At 37.0% G+C, this 26,008-nt stretch overlaps 1 protein-coding gene across 2 annotated transcripts in view; it reads left to right on the top strand.

Moving 5' to 3' along the window:
- RIC8B (RIC8 guanine nucleotide exchange factor B) overlaps positions 1–16,446 on the top strand; it is a 42,901-nt gene extending 26,455 nt beyond the window's left edge. For both annotated transcript variants that reach the window (XM_083366496.1, XM_083366497.1), the window contains exons 5-10: positions 2,010–2,172; positions 2,850–2,945; positions 3,889–4,033; positions 5,049–5,193; positions 6,794–6,913; positions 15,281–16,446. In XM_083366496.1, the coding sequence (XP_083222622.1) occupies positions 2,010–2,172; positions 2,850–2,945; positions 3,889–4,033; positions 5,049–5,193; positions 6,794–6,913; positions 15,281–15,392 (781 nt within the window). In that variant the 3' untranslated portion in view covers positions 15,393–16,446. The remainder of the gene's footprint in view (positions 1–2,009; positions 2,173–2,849; positions 2,946–3,888; positions 4,034–5,048; positions 5,194–6,793; positions 6,914–15,280) is intronic.
- Positions 16,447–26,008: the final 9,562 nt, after the last annotated feature.

The following is a 26,008-nucleotide window of genomic DNA, read 5'->3' as shown; positions in this document are numbered from 1 at the left end:
GGAATCCCCGCAGAATGTGGCTCCGAGCCACAGGGGTGGGGGTGCAAAGGATGGGCAGCAACACCGTAGCAAGACACCGGCATCGCTCCCTCTGAGTTCCAGCATCTTTTTTTTTTTTTAGAAAAAAAGCACTGGTTTTGGACATTAAAATTTAGCAGTATAAATACTAATAGCTAATTTGAATATTGATTTGTGCATAAAGGCCATGTAAAGGTGAATAATGTAGATAAGCCAAAAACCTATTGATAAAAATTATTATCTATATGGAACGTCAAAAACAAAAATTATTAATTTAAGCAAGAGATAGCAGATACAAAGAGGAAGAGAGAGGAAGTATTAAATACTGAAATAAAAAGAAATTTTGATTACTACTTTAAAAACCCCCTGAAAACTAGCAAAAAGGAAGGATATATTCTTAATTTGTTGACATAGAGGGTGCGAAGCTAAGTAGACGGGATGTGTATTTTGAATATTAGATTTTGTGAGGAATGGTGATAGATGAATTGGGAGTATATTAAAAATCTTGGGAATGATAAATATCAAACGTTAAATCTAAATGTTACTGGAAATTAAAACTGAAAAATCTATTAGGTCATTGATTGTCTAAAAGATTGTATGTTAAAACAACTAGAATCTGTGTAAACTAAAAACTACTGATATATGTAAGAAAGTTATTTTCCATGTGATTGATAGGATAAATAGACACTATATATGAAGGGAGAAAGAGAGGAAATATTTATGGTAGCAATTTGAAATCTGTGTTAGTGATATCTGTATGTAATTGAATTACTACTACTCAGCCACCACGTTGCTTTTCAAATATGTGAATGTAATATTATAAAATCAATAACATTTGTAAAAACAAAAACAAAAAACAAAATCTTACACAAAACAATAAGAATTGTTGTAATTTATAGCTATGGCTAATAAAATCTCACTTAAAGCAGCAGTTCCAAAAATGCCTGTTAAAATAAAATGATCCTTGACTGCTATTAAAAGACCATAATGTAGGTACCAAATGAACCCTTCTGGAATGTTCCAGAAATAGGCTGCTAGTGTTGAAAGTGCCATTGTCTTTATTTCATCTTACTTCACCTTTATAGGGTTGGAGAACCTGGCGAAGTGTCTTTAATGGTCTCAGTGTAGGACAATTTCTTAACCTTGGCAACACTTAAGATGTTCGGACTTCAACTCCCAGAATTCCCCAGCCTGCATATTGGCTGGGGAATTCTGGGAGTTGAAGTCTATACAGCTTCAAATTGCCAAGTTTACATAACACTGGTTTAGGACAATAAACGCCTCAAACCTTTAGGCGTTATAGATAGAGGCAGCATTTTAAATTTGGCCCAGAAGTATACTAACAGAAGAAAGCATAGGCCTACTATTTCATCAGTCACCCTTTGAACTAGATTCCAAGGCAACTCCATATATAGTACATTGCAATAATCTAAGTAGAAAGTTATCAGAATACTTTTGCTGAGTTGTATGGCCGATTGGAGTCTTATCTTTACTTATATGCCACAGAGACTATAAAAATGATGATGTGATCAGGCAGCTGCTCTTTCCATGACCACCGTTCAGTCTGAATCATGGGTGACAGAAGAAGCATGCTAGCAGAAGCAGCTACTAGCATACCGCTTCTAGACAGCATTGTGACTCTGGTTTTCTCTATCATGGTGCCCAGGGTGGGTAAGCTTTTGCTTGCATGCTTCTGTACTTCTTCCCTAAAAGTGCAAAATTCATAGCCAAGACACTTCTGTGTTTTGATTCCACATTGCATCCTGAAAATGCAGTACAACAATTTAGTGAATTTCTGAAAATACCAATTAGAAAAGTGTAAAACAGTTGAAATGTAACTTGTAGTATTGAGGTGCATTAGCTGTTGTGTAAAATTATAACATTATAAACCATGCGGTTATGTCCATGTTTCAAGGACTTCATTTGCATATTATGCACAAAAGTATGTATTATACTTACATTCAGAGAATAACTTTTAAAATTTCTTTCAGCAATGCGATCAACCTGTTAAGTAATGTTCCAGTCTCTTGCTTGGATGTCCTTATCAGTCCATCAACTCAAGAAGAGGCAAGGGAAACTGATGTGAAATACAATGGCATGAATATGGATGCCATTCAGGTGCTTTTGAAGTTCATGGAGAAGAGAATTGACAAGGTAAGAATTTTTGAATTTGGGAGCCTTGTTCCATTGTTTGCAGCATAATGCTGCTTGGACTTTAATTGTGCAGTATCATAGAATGCTTCTTAATCAAAATAGTCCTTGCGTACTAACCCCCAAGTTTTAGATGTTTGAAAACAAATCAAGGTTGGAACATAGCCATGAGAAATACATGGTCATGGAACAAATTGAATATTCATCTGAATACCCAAACACAAACTAAAACTCTGACTCAGTGTTGCATGTGGAGAATAAATAGTTCAGCTGGTTCGTTCAGATTCTTTGGGAAGTGCAAAATATAAAATAATTTTCTGCTTACCTTCACTTTATTTATTTTCAGTAAAAAGTATTGACTGACACACTACTTAATACTCTGCTCAAAAATGCATTGTGTTGCAATCAGGGGATGTTACAGATGTTCCTATATCTGGAAAAAAAGGCACAAACATACACTGGGGAAACATGGTTAGTCATAGCTGCTGGTGTATATCCTGTGAGCTTTCAGATACAGTTTTTAAATATTTTTAAAAAATGATTTTACATTTTAAAAATGTTTTAAAGTTTGGATGAGCCATCATGGAAATAAGTGACCGTATCTACTAGAATTAAGATTTTTCTGTGCCACATTTGAGTTATGTTGTTGGAAAAATGTTGCTAAATTCTTTATTCTTTAGGGGAGTAGCTATAGGGAAGGCCTCACTCCAGTGCTCAGTTTACTAACAAGATGCTGCCGGTCCCATCGGAACTTCAGGAAGTTTATTAAAGCTCAGGTGAGACATGAGGATATCCAAAGACTAAAATGTAATGGAATCTCTTCTACTGAATATGCATAAATATTAGTTTCTATTCATTAAACAATCTGATCCTTCTTCAGTATTTTTTTGGCATTGGACGTGCAGGACAAACATAAAGCTGAATAAGGAATAAATGCATGAAATTGCTGATTTTGTACAACGTATATGTTTTCTTAAAAGTAAATATGAACATTGGTCAGTAGAACTTGTTTACAACTTAAGCAGACTAAAACAACTATTTAGAAGAAATGGAAAATGATATACAGGTAGTCCTCATTTAACAATGTTAAGTAGGGTTGGAAATGTAAAAAAAAAAATCACGTGAGCATGCTGCTTAGCAATGGCAGTTCCAGTTTTCGATACTGAGGACATGTGATCGCTGCTTCCAGCTTCCTTCAAGTTTCCCCATTGATTTTGTTTGTGAGAAGCCAGCAGGGAAAGTCATGAATCATGATCAGGTGCCAAGCACCTGAATCATGATTCCATAGTCTCAGGGATACTGTGATGACTATAAGTACAATGTATATTCAAAACTACCATTCATTCAGCACCCTAATAAGTTTCAGCAGTGGCTGAATGAATGGTTATTAAATGAGGACGACCTCATATACTCACAAGAGCATGAAAGCAGCAGAGTTAAAATTGTTGAGTCATAAAAATGGTCTATTTTTATTAAGGTTATTATTTTATTAAGATTATCGCCTGTCAGACTTTGCCACCAACCAGTTGGATGCAGGCCAGGGCTAGAGGGAGATGGGCAAAAGGGTGCAGTTTAGTGCTCCCACTTCCTCTTGCCCTCATGCAAATTGTTTAGGTACCCAGAAAAAAAAGTGGAATTATTTTGAGGAATCCAAGGGAATAAGTGTGACAATACCTTGCATTAGGCTTAATTCCTCTTCTTATCTTTCTGTGTCTTTAGGTGCTGCCTCCTTTGAGAGATGTTTCTAATCGTCCTGAAGTGGGCACAACACTGAGAAACAAATTAGTGCGTCTTATGACTCATGTTGATCTGGGAGTGAAGCAAATAGCTGCAGAATTTCTTTTTGTTCTTTGTAAGGAGAGAGGTACAGAGGTTTTTACTAGACCATGTGGGTGGTTATAGCATATGTGCAAATACAGAGTGTCCTCAGTTAATGACCATAATTGGGACTGGGAACTCTGTCACTAAGCAATGCAAGCATAAAGAATGACCATTCCGACTTCCAACAGCAGCTCTAGTTGCAACAATTAAGCCTAACTCTAACCCATTTCCTTTGCTTGTTGGAGGCTGGAGGTGAAGATCGCAAATGGTGATCATGTGACTGGGATTCTGTAACCGATTCACAATCACATGATTGCCAGAACTCTTTGATGGCTCCAACTTCGAGGTCCAGCTATAAGTCGTCTCATTCAACATTATCGTAACTTCAAATAGTTGCTGAACAAGTGTTCACTAAATGAGGACCACCTGTAATCCCTTGCTGAGCTGGCTATTTGTTGCCAAATAACGTTTTTTTAATTAAATCTAGAAGTACCGGAAGATGCATTTTTACAGATGTGATAACAACAATTTATAAAGCGCACACAGGCATTTTACTTTTTATGGCAACTAATCTATTATTTCTCTCTCTAGAAATATCTTAAGCCAGATTAAATTGAAGACAAATAGAAGTTATTAAATTTAGGCTTAGCCTTTTCTTAGCTATAAAGTCTTAATTAGTGAGTACAGGGTATAAAGTTGCATGTAGAGGCCTTCCTTTTAAACTGACCTGTTAAAACCCCAATCTAAAATATGAATACAGCTTTCAATAAGCTTATGCATTCTGCTTTATTAGGGTCATCCCCTGCTGTTTGCAAAGTCCTCCTCTCATTCTCCTCCCCTGAAAAACTCTTCAGATTTACCACTCAACTACTTTGGTTGAAGTAACCCACACAGTTATGTGATCCTTATGTTTATAAGTATCTGTCTGTCTGTCTGTCTGTCTCAGTTGGATTTAATGCCCAAAGAAGGAATTTTCTAAAATTCCAATCCAATAATGAAAAATGTTAATCTTGTTCTATCTTCAAGCCACAGTTTGATTGTTTCCTATTGTTTTGCAGTTGACAGCTTGTTGAAGTACACTGGGTATGGCAATGCAGCAGGCCTGCTGGCAGCCAGGGGCCTCTTAGCTGGAGGAAGAGGGGAAAACTGGTACTCGGATGATGAAGATACAGACACAGAGGAATACAAATCTGCAAAGCCAAAGTACGGCATGGCTTGAATTCTGCCTTCCTTCCCTTCACCTAGGTCCGTGTTTCAGCTCCCAAAATTTCCCAGCCAGCATGTCTTAAAGTTGCCAAGTTTGAAAAACACTGGCCTATACCATTTCTCCCCTCCCCTCCACCTTTGTCAGAGAACTGGCCCCTGACTTTTGGAACTGGTAGTAAAAGAAGGACTAGGAATGAAATGATAGCAGCATTCCAGTATCTCAAGGGTTGCCACAAAGAAGAGGGAGTCAAGCTATTCTACAAAGCATCTGAAGGCAGGACAAGAAGCAGCGGATGGAAACTATAATCAAAGAGAACCAACCTAGAACTAAGGAGAAATTCCCTGACAGAACAATTATTCAGTGGAACAATTTGCCTCCAGAAGTTGTGGGTGCTCATCTCCAGAAGTTTTGAAAAAAAAAGATTGGACAACCATTTGTCTGAAATGATATAAGGTTTCCTGCTTGAGCAAGGGGTTGGAGTAGAAAACCTCCAAGATCCCTTCCAACTCTGTTGTTCTGTTAACAGCAATGATTGGTACTGGATTTTTTGTTGCTAAACAATATGGTCATAAAGTGCAATGTCACATCACCACATTGTTCAGCAATAGCAATCCCGGCAGTTTCCATTGTCATCATTAGCTGAATTCCACTGATAGTTAGGTGTGGACCCACCCCAATCCAAGCCATTCACACCGAGTCCCTCCAGGCCCCAAGCTGCCTCTGCCTCCTCTTCAGCACACACACACACACACACACGCACACACTTGACTATGTCCCCCTTCATCTTTTGGCTGCCAAATTACTGTTGCTGCCAGCTGACCCTACCACCCAACCTTGTCCATGGCTCCTCCACTACACCACCTGTCACTACTGTACCAGTAAGGGCTTTCTTTTGTGCCACTTTCCTTTCTGTCACTGCAGCTGGGGCTTCTCTCATGGATCATCCAAGGCCTCCATGCACCAGCCAGGGTGCCGTTAACACACTGCTAAGGGTCTTCTTTTGCAAGACTGGTGCATGAAAGAAAACCCCGACAGCACCAGCACAAAAGAAGAACACAGCTGGAAAAATTCTTCTTTCAGCTGGCGCAGCCAAAGCCTGCCTTCACACCTCAGGCTCCTTTTTGTGAAAAAAAGGCCTTGGTTGGGAAATAAATGGAGGCCCTGGACAAGGTGCTGGGGGGGGGTTCTACTGCACCAGTGCAAAAGGAGTACGTTTGTTCGTGTGACTGTGGGGGAAGCAACAGCCAGAAATTTGAGGACCAATCATAAACCCCTTCATTTATCATCTTCATAATTTTGAACAATCGCTGAAGAAAATGGATGTTAAGAGAGCAGTACTTATATAAGTAATGGGTTGTAACTAACTATGAGCAGAATCAGTTTGAGATGCAAAGGCTGAGAGAAGCCATAAAACTTAAATTAATGTGCATTTTTGAGAACTAAAAGTGCTTTCCAGTTCTGGAAGGCATTTGGAGGTGTTTTGGGATAAACTGATATTTCCAGTTCTACTTTAAAACTTGTGGAACAGTGTTCTTGAAAACTCTTCTTGAAGATGTTGTTTTTACTTGTTCTTTTCTCTTTTCCCACTTCCCAAAGCATTAACCTAATTACAGGTCATTTGGAAGAGCCAATGCCTAACCCAATGGATGAAATGACTGAGGAACAAAAGGAATATGAAGCAATGAAGCTGGTCAATATGTTCGATAAGCTTTCTAGGTATTGTATCTCTTTGCATGTTCATTTCTTTATCCATACTATTTCATTATCATCAAGAATTTCACTATATTTTAGTTATGTTTGCATCAGTGAAGTTCTTAATTCAGTACTCCACTGGCCAAGGATCATTTTCCTATAAATTTTGGCAGATATGCAATATCGGATCATTGACCATAATTAAATATAAAAATATATCCAGCAAGTACATTAAGAGTTTCACAAATTGCAAAATGCAATCCGACAAAATGCAATTCAGTGGCAAGAAAAGTAAGGCAACAGGTATAGAATAAGTGGCATCTGGCTCATTAGTAGTAACTGTGAGACAGCTACTTAAGTATGAGCCAGCAATGTGCTGCAGCTGCCCAAAAAACAGTGTAATTTTAGGCTGCATCAACAAAGGGATAGCATTAAGATCGTGTGAAGTATTAGTACCTTTTTGTAATTCAAGTTTTATTGGTTTTCCAGTATTTACATATACATGTACTTGTGAAGCAATATGGTGGTTGGGTAGTGAAAAGTAACAAATAATAAGTTGTTTGTAAATAGTTCAGGTTGCATCAATAAGGATTCCCTCTCTGATTCCCTTAGTTTTCACATAGTCAAAGTAATCAAATTAGTACATTTCTAGATATAACCTAATCAATTAAGAAAGTTTGCAATGTAATTAGACTGATATCAAAATCCTGTTTTTTAAGTTTTACCTAATTGCAATAAAATACTCTAAAGTGGCCTATAATATACAGAAGAAAGCTTACTTTTTGCGTAACCTACAATTCCCTATTTCAGTAAAGAATAATTCTCTTGTCTACAAAACTTACATTGTTCATTACAAATCATTCTTATGCTTTAACAATAAATTCAAGTTTTCATCTTCACAAATCACCAATTGTTAGAAAAGATTTTTGTCTTAACCATTCAACACTTATTAAAATACTGTCTTATAAGATTCTAAATTCTATAGTATAATTCAAAGTTTTATTCTAAAAGCTTAATTTTGTTTTCCTTTAAAAATCTAAAACCTAAATATGAAATCAGTTTATATTTTTTTAAGATTCCCCTTAGTCCATCAAAAAAGATTTTTTTTAAGTTCTGTCCTTACAAATCCCCCCAAAAAAGACAAGTCTATATCTTTAAATCTAACTCTCGCCTTCCTTTTGTGCCAATCAAGCTTCCATCTTAGTGTCTTTAAATTCTTAAATGTGTCTCCCTTTCTTCCTCCACCTCTTATTTGAATCCACAGAGACCATCCAAATGACAGTTTTGCGAAGCTGGTGTCCCCTTTATAATCATTGAAATATTGCTTTAATAGTTCAGTTTTTGATGTTTGCTGTACTTCTTCTTCCATTTCCATCTGGGTTAGGTAGAACGTAGTAGCTAATGTTGTTATTGTTTGATTAGCTGAATCCTCAACATACTGTATTTAAAAGGCCTTTGATATCTTCACTCTTAATGTTGCTTTCTTCTGGTGGTGTTTTTTGAACTGTAAGTTTTGTAGTTAAAGTTGGAGTTTGGACTTCAAAGTTCTCTGTAGGTTGTGTTTGTTGCTCTTTGAAGTCTCCTATTTCAGTGTTAATTTCCAGTTCTTCTATTTGTTTTTGGGTTGTCAGTTCATCATTTAAGGTCAAAGTTTGGTCTGGTGGCTTTAAGTCATCAGGTTTATCATGCAATTTGGCTTTAATTTGCTCAGTTATAGCCAAGATTGTGTCCAAAATCAATTTGTAATTAAGTGGTAGGATATAGTCATCCATTTCGTTATTGTTTACAGCTAAGTCTTCCATGGAGGCTATTTTAATAGAAGTCAGTAATTTTCCACCTCCAATGCTCTTAAAAGTTGTTTTCAGTGCCAGGTGTTCCCACATTTGTCTTGGAAGATAATATCAAGGACAACTTCGTTATTAAGTCAACTGTCAGAATAAGCAAAAGATTTACTTGCAAAATTGTAAAATTCTTTTTTTTTTTCAAATTAATATAAAGCTTTTATATAATTAGTCCATTCTTTTTTCCTTAGTTCACATCTTAAACAGAAAATAGGGTAGTAGATCCCCACAAAAATATAAGCTTTTTAATAGGTAGGAATAGGATTGCTTAGTTTCATTGCTTGATCAGATGGTGTGTTTTTTCCTTCGCTTTAAGGCTTAAAATGTTATTCCCCCAGGTATATAAAAGCTGTTTTTCAAAAAGGGGGAGGGGAAGAAAATTTTCAGAAAAGTCCCACAGGCAGGCAGTTAGGGGGATAAGAAAGGAAAGGTCTCACCCAAGTCCTCCAGATTGCTTTGTTGTGCTAGATGGTACTTTGGCTTTCGGCAGGGAACAGCTTAATGATCAGCCATGTTGATGGCCGGTCTCTTCTTCTTCAGGCCCAAAGGAGCTGCTCCGGATTCAAGCGGAAGGCTGCTGCCCTTCCACGATCACAGGAGGGCCTCCTTACGGTGGTCGCCCCTTCAGGGCGACTTTTGTCCCTTTTCAGGGTCCTCCAATGAAGAAAGATCGGATGGCAGGGAGGGAGCTCTCTCTGCGCGTCCAAAAGCGCCATGCACGCAAACCGGAAGCCAAGTATTAGTACCTTTATATACTGTCTTGGTAAGACCACACTTGGAATACTGCATTCAGTTCTGGTCACCACAATACAAAAAGATGTTGAGACTTTAGAAAGAGTTCAGAGAAGAGCAACAAAGACGATTAGGGGTCAAGAGGCTAAAACATATGATGAATGGTTGCAGGAACTGGGTATGTCTCGTCTAACAAAGAGAAGGATTAGACACGATAGCAGTCTTCCAATGTTTGAGAGGCTATCAGAAAAAAGAGAGGGACAACTTATTCTACAAAGCACCTGAGGGCAAGACAAATAACGGATGGAAGCTTAACAAAGAGAGTTCCAACTTAGAACTAAGGAGAAATTTCCTGACAGTGAGAACAATTAATCAATGGAATGACTTGCCTTCAGAAGTTATGGGTGCTTCAATACTGAAAGTTTTTAAGAAGAGATTGAACTGCTTGCTATTTGTCCGAAATGGTATTAGGGCCTCCTGCTTGAGCAAGGGGTTGGATTAGAAAGTCCCTTCCAATTATGTTAATTCTGTACAGAATACTCTTTTTACTGCACACTCTTGCACTTTGCCAAAAATAACTAAATGGCTGTTCCTGAAAGGATTTCCTTTCTGCCTGAAAGTGGGACCATCATGGAATGGCTACTCACTGCTATTTTAGACAAAAAAAAACCCATCTGATTCCTTTTGAATGGAAAGGGTAATACTTACAAGCAAAACTGATTACATTTGGTGACCTGCAGATTCCACCGTATCAAATTATATCGTGGGATGTTGTCAGTATTCCTAAAAAGCTAGAGGCTTTTCTAAAATACGAGAAGCACATTGATTTATAAGGAGAGAGTATTGCAAATATTTCCTAATAAAAGACACTATGATTACTTCCAGATTATTAATTCTGTTAACATGTTTAATTGGTATTGCTATATTGCATAGATCTGGGAATGATTTAATTCTGGTTTTGCATAGATGGGTAACATTTAGTCCATAATTACTCTGCACAATACAAGATTTAAATTGATCCAAAATTGAATAAGTGAGCTGAAACTCATTCTAGTTTCAGTTATTTCATGTTTTGAGGTTGGGATATCCAATTAAGATTATCCCAAAGAAACATAATATTTAGGCATAGTGCAGCTAAGAGTGTCTCACCCTTTCCCAGCTCCCAAATCCAGGCCCCTTTCTGCTATGCTCTTTAGAATCACATTTCTTTCTCATTCTTTTGTGTTTGGTGCATATTCTGCTCTCACGCCGCACCTTCCCTGCAGTGCTGAAGATTTGGTTTTTGTTCCATTCTGTGTTTGTAATGCTACTTCTTGGTCAGGAATTTAACACAATCCAAGATCATGTGTGTACTGCCATCAGGGAATATAAATTTATGGCATGTAACTTTTATCAGGTCCTTTACTTCTTTGTTTTTGCTGCATCTTTCTCATACTTAGTGTTGTAATTAAACAACAGATAATGCATCCCCAGTGTATAATTCACATCACTAGTCATTAGTTCTAAAATTGTATTCAAGACTATAGATGCTTGTAGAAGAGAAACCAGTTTAAGATTAAAGAGGAGAAAATAAGCCAGTTTCAAGTTGTGAAAGAAGGACGGAACAATGTTAGAATCCAAATTTTAGCTTAGTTAGGAAGTAGATTGGATTATTCCTTGTAAGTAGTTCTGCCTCCCATTTTATTAATGCAAATAATAACAATTGGGCCAATGCCAGATTGGAATTTGTCAGAACATGTCATTGTCACCTTTACAAACTAATTGTTATAGAACTCACAAAACATTTAACAGAAAGCAAGCTGAATACAAAGATCTCCATATTCTTCTAATCTTATGTAATGATTCAGGTTATTTTGATATTTTTCCTGGACTAAGGCCCCATTCTAACAAAGCTTTGGATTGCAGCCATGTACAATTTTTAGTATTATATAAATTATTTATAAAAGTGCTTCAATTCCAGTAGAAGGCATGCATGCAGATCTGGGAAAGTTCTCAAAATGGCTACACCAAAGCTTTACCACAATACTTCAGTGAGTGTTGTTACGATCAAAGCACTATTTCAAATGATGCACATATTATTTCATTTTCTAAGAATATCTCTTAAGGTCATGTATGGTCTTAAAACATCTTAAATAAATAAATCTTTGGGAATAAAAGATAATGCTAGAAGCTGGCTGTATTTTGCAGCCTGGCAACAACCCATTTATTTATCTTATAAGATTCTAAAAAAAAAATCAAAATCAGGTGGGGCATTGATTCTTGTGGGTATCAAAAAGTATTTTTGGATATGCTGGAACACACTGGAGACCTAAGCATTGAGTTGGATGACTGGTTCTGTTGACTTTTTTGGCAGAATTGATTATTTTAGATAAGCCATGATGTTGTTATAAAGCAGACATGTCAAACTCGCAATGTCATGTGATGTCGTGCAATGTATCGGAGCTTTTTTGCCATTGCTGGCAATGGGGTGGGCGTGGTTTCTCGATGAGATGTCCGACCCATGGGTCGGCAGTTTGACACCCCTGCTATAAAGTGTTAAATAGAAGCACAGCCTCAGATGACAATTGGGTTTAAAAAACCAAACATTCCAGAGTATACCTCTGTAAACATGAATATTTCTAAATATTTGGCACCATATTTTTACTCTTCTCTTAGCAAGGTTTCATTCACATGCTGGGTGATTTGGGCACTTCAACAAAATTCAGGAGAGATCACATAGTACTTCAAGACAGCCTGAGATATTTAAAAAATGGTGTTGTCTTTGATGCTATTTTCTGATTAGAAGTGTAATAGTGACCAGCTGAATCTTTATTTCAGACCAGTAGCTGTCTAATATAACATGAATTTTGTGACATGCATGCAGCTCTTTCTCTACTTTGTGTGTTTGGAAGTTTTCTGTGTTAATTAAAATGCTTTATAAATATTTTCTTGCTATTATAAACTGGTGGCACAGCTATGAATTCACTGAGTAATTATAATGCTTTTTCCAAGCCAACCCTGTATTAATAGTAGGAATCCTTTTGCTGATGAAATAGTCCCCAATTATCATAGTTTGGGTTTTGTTGTGCATTGACAAGAAATCAGTAAAACAAGGACGTAACTAAGCCTAAGTAACAGCCTTGCTCATTAAAAATGCAGAATTAATCGCAGTGATGGCTATAAAAAACAGTGCCTCTGTCAGGTTTTCTCGCCTTTTCTAATTGTGGAACAAAAGGGTCAGCACTATTATGTAGCATTCAATTATAGAGAGGTGAATGGATTCCCCAATACACTATTTTATCAAAGGAACAGACCAATGTTTGCAATATGTTTGCTTTATTATAGGCAACTATCATTAGTTTCATGTGTTTAATACTGGCTGTTTCATTCACAGAGCAAGCAAGAAAGACCCTTGGAAAATAAAGCAATGGTTTGGGAGTTGACCAACTAAATGGCAGGCAGAAAGCAGAAACAAGCATTCTATGAATAAATTTGAAGAGTTAGTGAAAGATTAGTGAAAGTGAGGAAGAACATGTTTTTTTAAAAAACTGTTTCATTTTGTCATGTTTGCCAACAAATAGTATTGAATATATCCTTTTTTTATTTGAAAGAAAAAGCAGTTTTGGAAGTTATCCAGTCATGTGAGGATTAGTTGAGTAGATTTAAAAGAGTATATTTATATACATAGGCGTTCACTTGGAATACAGTTCTGGAAAGAGTTGCTTATTACAAGCAAGAAGAAGAACGTTTAGGATGATTATTAATTTTTTATTACCGGTAGTCCTCAACTTACAAAAGTGTGTTTAGTGACTGTTCAAATTTATAACATACCTGTGTGACTGTTTTTCACACTTATGATTATTGCAGCTTTCCCGCAGTCACATGACCAAAACTTGGCCACTTGGCAACTGGTTCACATTTATGACGGTTGCAGTGTCCCAGGTTCATGTAATCACTTTTTGCCACCTTCAGACAAGCAAAGTCAATGAGGAAGACAGATTCACCTAACAGTCTTATTACTATCATAACAGTTGCAGTGATTCACTTAACAAACGGGGCAAGAAAAGTTGCAAAATATCTTGTTTAACAACAGAAATGTTGAGCTCAATTGTAGTCATAAGTGGAGGACTACGTGTATTCCTCTGTGGAGGGCTAGAAGAGGCATTGGGACTTTGAAGATAACTTTCAGTGCCCTGTACTAAATGTTTAGACTTCAGCAACTAGGCATTTGGAAGGTACAAACAAGCATATGAATATTTAACACATCATAAGTTTTCTCTACTAACCCCTGGTTACATTAGCAGAAGAGCTGGAGCAGTTTAACTGAAGCTAGGGCTAATGATTGTAACCTTGAAGCTGCTGCTCTAACAGTTTTCATTTACTACAGTCCTCTAACATCTCTCTCTGACTTAAGTTCTGTGTGTTTAATTATCATACTCCCAAGTGATTGTATTCTAGGGAATACTGCTCCCAATTTTTTCCAGCCACCATGCTGCCTGAGAATTCTAACAACCGTAGAGCCAGCCCATCTGAATGTGTTAGGTTGGTTGAATGGCCACGTTGGGGGTGTTGTGCGCAACACCTGATTTCAGATCTATTTTTAATGAATTAGGGGAATGTCAATGACTGTTGTGCACAGTGATTTCTCTGTTGTTAGGTTCTAATGCTCAGGTAAGCTTTTGTAAAATAAGGATGATGGGAAGGATGGTACACTGTGATGTCCTTGTTTGTTGATTTATAGCATCTGTGAAAATATGGAGAAAACATTTTCAGAAGATCAGAATGTAACTGTCCTGGCAGTTTTTGCCATAACCCACAAATATTAAATAAGATTATGAAGAGCTTAAATAAATCTGTGCTAATACCGTTTGATTGGCTTAATCAATAATTAATCATCTTGATAGGAGGCTGTAGCTTTGTGGAGTAGATATAATTGGATTAACGGCGAGAGGCCCCGGGTGCTTTTGAATAGATTAAAATGGCTGTCAAACGTATAATTAAACAGCTGCAAACAAAAGCAACTGTATTTTTTTAAAAAAGGGACTTGGAAACAGAAAAAAAAAAATCTGGCTGCATCTAAGTGAATGCTCTAGTACTTAAGCTCCACTAGAAGCAGGTTTGATAGGACAAATCTCTTTTCTTGATTGATTTCTCATTCAGTGAAATTCATATGTATACAGTTGTGATTTTGAACTGAGAGAATTGACTATTCTCTGGCAGGTGGGACTTCAGCATATTAGCAGAGATTAGGAATAAGCAACGGCTGCTTTTTATTTCCTCGTTTTTTTTTAAATTTAATCAACAGTCATTCTGTTCTTTGTCCTTATTCCATTGGTAATTGATTTCTCTTTTCCAGATAGGTCTTAATTGACTTAGTACATACGTGCTGTCTGAATGGAGTCTTTATTGATGTTATTCCCCACTTCCCCCAATCAGCCAGTACCTATTTTTGAGATAGCCCTATTTATCTTCATATACTTGAGATCTAAATTCCCTCAAAACTTTAAACTGCATATTGGCATTATTCCCCTGCCCTGTTTATTGATAGCATCTAGTGGCTCTGAAGATTTTGGTTTTTATACTTGATAAAGATCTGGCTATCTCATTTATTATTATTATTATTATTATTATTATTATTATTATTATTATTATTATTATTATTTATTATTATTATTTATAAACCTTGAATTACTGAGGTGAGCTAGAACAAGCAGGTAGCAATTCCACACTGCACATTTTGTTCTACCGCATTTGTATGTGAATATACTAATGACGTTATTTGCCATTTTTAACTATATGACAAGGCAAAATCTAAATCTTTTTCTTTCCACTTATATAGGGACAAAGTTATAACACCCATGGGAGTACGACCAGATGGCACCATGACGCCTTTGGAAGAAATCGTCTGTCAGCATCAAGCCAATGAGCATGAAACTTCAGATTCTGACTAAAATATTAGCTATTTCACATTCTTTCACTTATTTTCCTTTACTCGTGGCATTGTTCATTATCTGAATGTTAAAGCACTCTTGCAACCATTTTATAAATTGAAATGTTCAAATTATAAATTATGTGGTGTACTTATTAGCATTTCTAAGATACCAGTTTATATAGCAACAAGAAATAACATTAACGTCAAGCTAACTGTGTTCAATAGGAGATGAAAAATGTGGTGTAAAATTGAAAAGATTACAATGTTGTTCTTTAGTTTTGAAATCAACCCTATAAAGAGTCATTCATGAAATAGGAAAGTAGAAGGTGTTTTAAAGCCCTTCATGCACAGCTTGTTTTTTCTAAAAAATAAAATAAAATCAGTGTTTTTCATGTAATTATAATGGTTTGTACTGCTTTTTATGTTTTAAAGATATTCTATTTCCTTTTTTTGAGGACTGAAATAGAATATCTAGATTTTAAAATTATGAGAAATCTTTAAAATGATGATTAAACTATCACTTTAAAGAAACATCTATCAGATGGCTTTGATTTATTATTGATTGTTTTCTTATTTCCTCTATTATTTTGCCCTTTATTTCCATACCTAAGGGATGCTGAATTTTGATGAATTAATGTCTTTTTACCATTACCTTATATAAATGGATTCAGTGTTTTTATACAGTTACAGCTGCAGGTTCACATACATCATTATTTTGTCCTCAGATCCAGCTTAAAGAAGAGTTTTGTCCCCTGTGTTTGCAGGATAGCTGCTGGAATGGCTAGTTCATAAATTAAGTAGGAACACACACCAATCCTAGTACAGTCTCAACCCTGTCACTAGTTATGTGCTTGTCGATAATGGTTAGCCACTCTTCAAAAAGTTATATAAAGTTTAAGACAAGGCAAATACTGTATTAAAAATTCCTTCCGAAAAAAGTATAGATACAATAAAATTTTATAATATGAGGAAACAAAAGCAATTTGTCTCGAACCGTGTTAATGTCAGAACAATTTAGCTGTGTAACAAATATGGAAAATATATTGCAATCTCTCAATAAAAGTTTATATACAATGTAAGCATATGGTTCTACTCAGTTGTTCCCATTTTCTCAAATAGTATCTCATTAGGGAATGGTCTTTTTTCACCAGGTACAATGTTTGATTTGTGCCTTTTCCATCTCTACGGTAAGCTAAAGATATTCTTGTTGCCAATTTGTAGTCTCTAATTAGGGAAAAATTTGTTAAGTTCCTCCAGTAATACAGTGACTCTAATAATATGATGATCCTATGATTTCATCACTAATCACAATTTTTCATGAGAACGATGTTCAAGATGGTTGTTCCAGGAATACAAATCCATCTACTAAATATCAAGTTGCATGCATTATTTCTGATTCCCAATTTCAAGGTCTCCAATTGCACAAGCATTCAAACAAACAATACCCTATCCATTACATTTCTAATTTGTCCAAAGTTAGGAACAAGGGGGAAAGGGTTGGGGATGACCGCCAGAGCTGTGTTTCACAATCATGGCAAATTTAAGATATATGGACTTCAACTCCTAGAATCTTCCAGCCAGCATTTAAGTCCACATATCTTAAAGCTGCTAAGATTGAGAAACACTGCTTTAGGGCAGGGTTTTTGTCCCACATAAGCCCTAAACACTAATTTTACACAGGTGTAAATACCAAACAGTCCAATGATCACTGGAAGCATGTACCTATACCACTGAGACACACACACTACCATTCAAATGTGTTGGTGTTTTACATGAAGTTGTTTATGACTGCAGAACCACATCACTTCTGTGATAAAGTAAAAAGAGTTGATATTTTTTGTATGTGAAAATTAAACACTTAATTTGCCATCAATCTCTCTCAGAGTGAATTGGCCATGGCTAGAGATGACATATGGAAGAATTACTTAAGTAAATAGATTATTTGTTGCATTATTACCTGGTAATTTGCAACCTGGAAACAATATTCAAATCAAGGCAACACCATATCACTTTAATTACAGATTATGTGCACTCATTCCCTCAAATTTGGAAAGGTTTTTATCACCTCCAGAAATCCATTAGCAGTTTTGATCTAATCTTTCATTATATGGGTGCTACAAGAGAAACACATTGTCCTCTGTCCCTTGGTAATAGTAAACATTTAACAGAGTTAAGGAGTACACACCACAGCAATTCTGAATAAACATTACATGGAGGTTTCTTATATAAGTGATCTTTAAGAGTTCATTTGGGACCGTTTCTTTCAGGATGAATCTATGGATTTTCAGAAGAAAGCATAGCTTCAGTTGAAATGGGGACACGATAACTCAATGGTTAAAGATGGATGCTGAGCTTGTCAGGTTTGAGAACCGAGCACTGCACAATGAGGTGAGCTCCAGTTATGTGTCCCAGTTCCTGCTCCTGGCCCTCCCTCGACCAGTTCACCAGTGTCCAATGGTATTGGTTTTTGGTGTTTTGGGAATGGCTTTGAAGTTTGGCACCTCTCTGGTGTAATTTTGTATTCTGTTCTCAGGCTCCATCCTTGATTGGCTGGTTTATTCCAGATCGACACCTCTGATTCCTGTCACCCTGTCATCCCCCCCCTCTTTTCCTGTGCATTCCCATGCCCATTCCTTCACTTCCCCAATTGCCTTCTCCCCTCCCTAGCCTTTTATGGCAGTATACATGTGAAGCGAAGTATGCTGAAGATGGCAGTCCTGACAATAGCATTCACAACACTGCAATCAAAGCTCCCAGGCCATCCTCTTGACTTTTTTGACCACAGTCTACAGAGTCTCCGAGAAGGTGCTGGAAGACCTCGATAATTGGACTTGAAGGTATGAAAGGTTGAAAAACCAAGCACCACTATATGGAAAAATTTTCTGAAAAATATATTGTGCTCTGCTGTACTCCAGTAGCAAATGATTGAGATTTTTTTATGGATTGGTTTGGTGTGATACATCCATGTGTTAAAACTAAAAACCTGAGAAAATGTAGAGTTTTAGAAATTAGCCTTAAAAATGATACGTAAGGAACAATTTCTCAGTGGTGCGTATACACTGCTGTTCCTCCTTTGCTTTGGTGTCTTCACAGTTTGGACTGTTTCTTTTGTACAACAGGGATGTACAACCTGCCTTCCATGCTACCGGGTGCCAGAATGCAACCTAAATTGTGCCCGAGAGAATGCACAGAGATAATACACTACTTATCTATTCAAGCCATTTATAGATCTTAATGAGCATTATAGATCTCAGTAGCAATTAAATTATTTATAGCTGACATCCAAGCACAACTTCTAAATGATGTACAAATAGGGCTGTATAAAATTATCTCATTGATGGAGTACCTGCCATCAGGTGTCTTGAATGTTACTCTGTAGCTAGAAGTTGGTATAAATATACATTGAAATGTTATCCCTTCACTCACTAAATTATTGACTAAAAGCCTTTTTCCATTGGATTGGCCTAATTTTCTTTTATAGTTTTATTAGCAAATAGAAAAGCTCCATTCTACATAAATTACTTGAAAGATCCTATACTATCCGGAGACCCTGATCAAACTGAGGCAAAGAATAATCAACATTAAAAAAAACAGGAAGATCAATCTTGTGTGCTAGTAGGGGTCTACTGAGTTGCTCAGCCTTTCAATTTCAGTCTAGTCAGATATCTGGGATAAATCAAAATATCTAAATATAGACTAGCTGTGACACCAATATAATTTAATCTCCTGTCTTCGAAGGGAATTACAAGAAAGTTCTATATAATAAATGCCTTTGTCATTGTTGAATGGGTTAATGTTGAGGCCGCTGCTTACTTTTTTCTACATTGTCCCTTTTACACAGATGTGTGTGCACATTATTTAAAGAACACTATTAGCAAATCATCCACACACCAAGACTATGGTATCTGTTCTCTGACACACATTATTTAGGCAGTCCTTTAGCAACCACCATTTGGACTGGCAACTCAGTCATTAGGCAAAGCGGTCACTAAGTGAAACCCCAACTGTGCTTATGCTTTTCCTTCAGCTTCCCTTTGTTCTGCAGACCTGCAAAAATGGTAATGTCAAAGCAAGAACATCCAATGCTAACAATGTGAGGATTGGTTGCACGGTAAAATTGATTTTTCATCACCACCATAACTGCAAATGGATGCTAAACAAGGGAGTTGCTAAATGAGGGGGTGCCTATACAGTTTTCCTTGCTTATCCCTAAATACCCCTACATTGTGGAGATTGAAAGGAGATGTTGGTGGAATTTTTTGAGAAAGTATAGTATCTGTGCTATAATATTATACACTAACTAGTGTTCTTTCCTTGTAGGAGGACAATTATGAATTAGTATGGTTCAGGACCATCTCTCCAAAACTTCTGGTATCTTGGTTTTTCCAGAGATACATCCATAATGATGGGGTGTGAACATGAACTTTTAAACAATGTATCAAAGGTCTGGAAGCCCAACCAGATCAGTCTGCTCTTCCTAAGAACTTTTGTTTGTTTGTTTGAGCAGTCAAATTCCTCTTTTCAAAGCAGTGAGATATTTACATCGTGTAACTGTCCCCAACCTGCGAAGGGCGCTAACTTTAGCATGCTGCAATGCCCTTCGCGCAGCAGTTTTGAAGAACTGATGTAAAAAATATTCCATACAAACTAAGACTGTGTCCCTGTGGACAAGGGGCTACCAAAACTAAACTAGGCATCCTATTATACTGTACCTCCTGTAAGGACTCAAAGACCGATTTCATCACCTGATAAAATACCCAGGAAACATCAATCTTTTTTATGCAGAATCAGTCCAATGTAGTCTCTTTGAATGTAGTTAAATTTTGTTGTCTGCAAAATTAGGCAGGCAAATTTGACTGCCCACTGACAATCCACCACTAATTGTAATATACGATCTTGTCTTTTCATTATTTTTAATCCTTTTTATTTGTAATGCTGGTCTGCGATCTTAATAAAAATTACTTACATGCCTAAGTAAATGGTGTATTTGTTTAAATACTATCGTTTCCATATTATATTTTATTGCACCTTGGTACAAACGTTAGCCTTCACACACCAGAATAACCGATTCTTTCTTTTTTTACATCTATAAATTAATAGTTTGTAGAGGCTCAGTTATATATTATTTATTTATTTATATACATTTATATAGTTGCCCCTTCTGTAATTAATTCTGGGGAACTCCAGTCTAGACGTATGTAGGTTTATCAGTTATATAGAGTTATGTTTATAATGTTTAATTTTATTTACTTTATTTGAATTATTTGTACTTACTGAATTTTATTTTACTATATGTTGGTCACTGACCAAAATAAAGTCTCTCTCTCTCTCTCTCTCTCTCTCTCTCTCTCTCTCTCTCTCTCTCTCTCTCTCTCTCTCTCTCTCTCTCTCTCTTTCTCTCTCTCTCTTCTTTAATGCAAGATTTGCTTTAAAGAAGAGAGCAATTAGTACTTGATTTTTCCAAACAATTGATTTTTTTAGTAGGACCTAATCATCTTTTTGAGTTGCAGTGTGCACATAAGATGGAATCATCATGAACCAAATAAACTCACATCTTCTTGGACATGCATATTTTTATGGTTTACACCAATTAGCATATTAACAAATAAAGTAGTTTTCATTTTTTCAAGAACGAATATCTGAGCTTTTCTCAGGCTTAGAACTCTTCCAAACTTTTTTCCCTTCCTTTACTAATGGCCAAGTGACCCATATTTAAAAAGCATTTACAATAAAATTATAGCTCTTGCTTTTGTATTCCTGGCTTTCCCAGTAGAAAGCTGAAATGTTTTAAAATTGTCACTTTTTGATGGAGGTAATTGCTGTAATATATTTAGTCCCTTTCTCTGATTGTTCTTGAAATGGCTGCCCTAATAAAGGGCACAGCTGTAGATTCTTTATGACCTGCTTGGGGAAAGGAGGGAGGGAGGGGCGGCCCAGATTGACTGTGAGTGTCAACAAATGCAGCTGGGGGAAAAAAGCCCCTTGATGGCCTCTGCAACTTAAAAGTGCAAGATAAATGATGTTCCTGGTTGTTGTTTTTTTTTTAAAGGAACAGGAAAATGGAGAGTGGAATTCAATAAAAGGCAAGCTGAAAAAGAATTGTTTAAAAGCTTTTCTTCCCATCCAGACAGCTTAGAAGAGAAATGAGCAAAACTGAACACAGAAAGAGGGGAACAGTTGAGAAAGAAAACAAAGGCCTATCTTGGGAAATATATTACACTACCAAATTATCTGGAGTGCATTATCACTGGGGGATTGGAGAGAATGTAGTTTAAATGGAGATGCAATAGCCAACTTTTGCATCCTTTATTTCTTGGCAGGGAAGGAATAGTACCGTAGGTGGCTTTGTTTATTTTGGTAGCAAGGTCAAAAAGAATCAATACTTCAGAGCATTGGAGAAACTATGGTGCCAGCACCCTGTTGGGCAAGTTGCTTCAAAAGTAGGGATTCAAACTTTAAAATATGAATTCGGGAGGGGGGGGAGGGAGGGAGAGAAGGACAAGCAATTAAGAAGATTTTATTCCTAAAGGAATGAAAAACACTAATGGAAATCAACCTCTATCTGAGCAGATGTTCTTAACGACTGCAGTGGAGCCCCAAATTGCAGTTTTCAGTCACTGAGGTTGCAAGTCAAGGCACCATGTGATCAGACTCAATTTTATGACTATTTTATGATGGTTGTAAAGTGAGTCACCACTGTCAAAGAGAATCATGTATTTGTTAGGTGAATCACATGGTCATTAAGCAAATCTACTTTTCCAAATGGGCATTTTTTTTGCTAGAAACTGCCAGAAAACACCAGGAATTGGCAAAAAAAACATTGCAAATCACAGTCATCTGAACACAGGATGCTGTAGCTGCTCATAAATGCCAGCCAAGGGCCAAGGGCCAAGTTCATGAAAAGCAATCATGACCTCAGAGGAAGGGGGCCGCAGTTGTAACTTTGAGGAATAATAATAATAATAATAATAATAATAATAATAATAATAATAATAATAATAATAATAATAATAATTTGGAAGGGACCTTGGAGGTCATCTAGTCCAACCCCCTGCTCAGGCAGGAAACCCTATACCATTTTAGGCAAATGGCTGTCCAGTCTCTTCTTAAAAACTTCCAGTGTTGGAGCATTCACCACTTCTGGAGGCAGGTTGTTCCACTGGTTAATTGTTCTAACTGTCAGGAAGTTTCTCCTTAGTTCTAGGTTGCTTCTCTCCTTGACTAGTTTCCTTCCATTGCTTCTTGTCCTGCTTTCAGGTGCTTTGGAGAATAGCTTGAGTCCCTCTTTGTGGCAGCCCCTGAGATATTGGAACACTGCTATCATGTCACCCCTCACTCTTCTCTTCGTTAAACTACACATACCCAATTCCAGCAACCGTTCCCTATATGTTTTAGCCTCCAGTCCCCCAATCATCTTTGTTGCTCTTCTCTGTATGCTTTCTAGAGTCTCGACATCTTTTTTACATCGTGGTGACCAAAACTGGATGCAGTATTCCAGGTGTGGCCTTACCAAAGCATTGTAAAGTGGTATTAGTACTTCACTTGATCTTGATTCTATCCCTCTGTTAATGCAGCCTAGCACTGTGTTGGCTTTTTTGGCAGCTGCAGCACACTGCTGGCTCATATTGAAGTCATTGTCTACTAGGACTCTGAGATCCCTCTCACAGTTACTACTATTGAGCAAGGTACCACCTATACTATACTTGTGCATTTGGTTTTTCCTGCCTAAATGTGGAACCTTACTTTTTTCACCACTGAATTTCATTTTGTTAGATAGCGCCCAGTGTTCGAGTCTGTCCAGATTCTCCTGTATTTTAAGCCTATCTTCTGGAGTATTGGCTATTCCTGCCAGCTTGGTGTCGTCTGCAAATTTGATGAGTTCCCCATCTATCCCCTCATTCAAATCGTTGATGAAGCTATTGAAGAGCACTGGGCCCAGAACAGAGCCCTGGGGCACCCCACTACACACTTTCTTCCATGTAGATGCAGTTCCATTGAGAACTACATGCTGAGTACGGCCTGTCAGCCAGCTACGAATCCATCTGGTGGTGATGCTATCTAACCCACATTTTTCTATCTTATCAAGTAGTAGGTTGTGATCTACTTTATCAAATGCCTTACTGAAGTCCAAGTAAATTATATCTACAGCATTCCTCTGGTCCACTAATTTTGTCATTTGGTCAAAGAATGTAATAAGATTTGTCTGTCATGATCTGTTTTTGACAAACCCATGTTGACTTTTAGTGATGACTTTGTTTGCATCAAGGTGTTTGCTGATTTGTTGTTTGATTATCTTTTCCAGAATCTTCCCAGGTATTGAGGTCAGGCTGATAGGTCTGTAGTTTCCTGGATCTATTTTTTCCCCTTTTTTGAAGATGGGAACTACATCAGCTCTCTTCCAGTCCTCTGGTAGTTCCCCAGTGCTCCAGGATCTTTGAAAAATATAGTTCAGTGGTTCTGAGATCACGTCTGCCAGTTCCTTGAGAACTTTGGGGTGTAATCCATCTGGTCCTGGTGATTTGAACTTGTCTAGGCTGGACAGGTGTTCACTTACCATTTTTTTGCCTATCTTAACTTGCGTTTCTATTCTGTTTTTTATGGCACTGGTTTTGGTAGGTTGGACTGTTTTTTCTCTTTGTGTAAAGACAGATGCAAAAAACGAGTTAAATAGTTCTGCTTTCTCCCTATTGCTTGTCACCTTCTTGCCACTTTCCCCCACTAATGGACCAATCATTTCCTTAACTTTTTTCTTGTTTTTTATATGTTGAAAGAAGCATTTTTTTTTGTTATTTTTGACTTTGGTCGCAAGCCTTAATTCATTTTGAGCCTTAGCTTTCCTCACTTCATCTTTGCAGGCACGGGCTATTTGCTGATATTCTGACTTAGTTATGTGCCCCTCATTCCAATTCTTATACTTGTCCTTTTTATCTTTCAGTTTATCAGAGAGTTCTTTATGCAGCCATGCTGGTTTCTTTTGAGAGCTGTTATTTTTCTTCTTTGTTGGTATTGTACTAGACTGGGCCTTTATTATCCCACTTTTCAAAATTTACCAAGCTTCTTGAGTTGTTTTCCCCTTTAGGATTCTCATCCATGGAATTCTTCTCATGGTCTCTCTAAGTTTATTGAAATTAGCTCTTTTAAAGTCCAAGACTCTAGTTTGGCTGTGTTCTATTGCTTGTGCTTCCAGAATGTTGAATTCCAATATTGCATGATCACTTCCCCCCAAGGTTCCTGTGGTTTCGACATTCTAAGTACATTTTTAAAAGTCCGTCATAACTTCGATTAGTCATTAAAAGATCAATTGTAAATTGAGGACTACCTATATGTCTGCCTTCCATGTTACACATGCCCATCTCCTACTTTATCATGCTCCTAGCTTAAGAATTTAAATCTCAGTCTCTTTCAGTTTCAGTCTCCAGTTGCCTCATTTCGCTAAGAATGAAAATCCTAAATTCCTTCTTCTCACCTTGCCTTTACTACTTGGTTCTTCAGAAAGAGACACTACAATATTCTATCCAGATTTAAATGTGGACTTTGCAATCTATTTAACCAGATCCTTTCTGCTTAGTTCCATTAAGACTTTGCCAAGTGCTGTATCTTAGTTGAGTGAGGTTCAAAACTGTATCTTTAAACAATTTGTCTTCTTTTTCAAATGATTTACCTGCTAAGCTGTCAGTTATCCCTCTGCCTTATCAGAATCAGGCAATTTGTTACCATTCACATGTTTCAAAATTGCAATTCTTACAGTTTCTTGTCACTGCTGACTGAGACTTTAATAGAACTTGTATTCCAGGTCCTCTGACACTGGGGTAGCAAATTTTAGCATATTCTAGCAGTCTGTAGCATATTCTAGGACAGTTTTCAGGCTGATCAGATCTGTTGAACTACAGATTCTATCAATCCAAACCCATCAGCTCCATACAATTACTTTTAATTTGTCACATCTACATACCTATGGCACCTACGGTATAACCTGAGAGTCTATTTCCTGCCATCTAGTGGCCATCTTGATTTTTGCAGCCCAGATAAATCAGCACTAAGAGAATCAAAGCAATAAACCATGTTGTTGTTTTAACCATTTAGTTGTATCTGACTCTTGGCAACTTTATAGACACGTGCTCTCCATGCTACCCTGTCAAGCACAGTTTGTGTCAATTGTTGGATGTTCAACTTTGTATCAGATTTGATGTTATCAAGCCAGCGTATTCTTCGCTTGCTCCTTCTTCTTGATAAACTATGTATAAAACTGACATTTTAAGAACTTGGTCTCTTCTTTCTTTTGCTTCCACCATTGGACATTTTCTATGTTTAGTAATAAAACTGAAATCCAGTCTTAGCCCTTTGCACTTCAGTGATGGACTTAGCTACAATAAATGTGTTTTCAGTATGACAAGATAGCAGTGGGTATTATTCCAAATCTTAAATGTTAATTCAGGCACAGTTGCTGCCTGAAACCTATAGTGTTATTACCATTTTGTTAATACACATAGGCTAGACTTACAAAGCAGTTAAGTCAGTATAGTTGGAATTTACAACTGAGGCCAGAATTTATTGTTGAGCAATAGAGTACTTAAGATAGACATATTTTGCAGTCACAATTGTTTTAGTGCTGCTTAAGCCTAGAATCAAAATTAT

The sequence above is a fragment of the Vipera ursinii genome (genome assembly GCF_947247035.1).
Source record: "Vipera ursinii genome assembly, chromosome: 6".
Taxonomy (NCBI): Eukaryota; Metazoa; Chordata; class Lepidosauria; order Squamata; family Viperidae; genus Vipera; species Vipera ursinii.
This window is presented reverse-complemented; position numbering and strand designations above follow the sequence as displayed.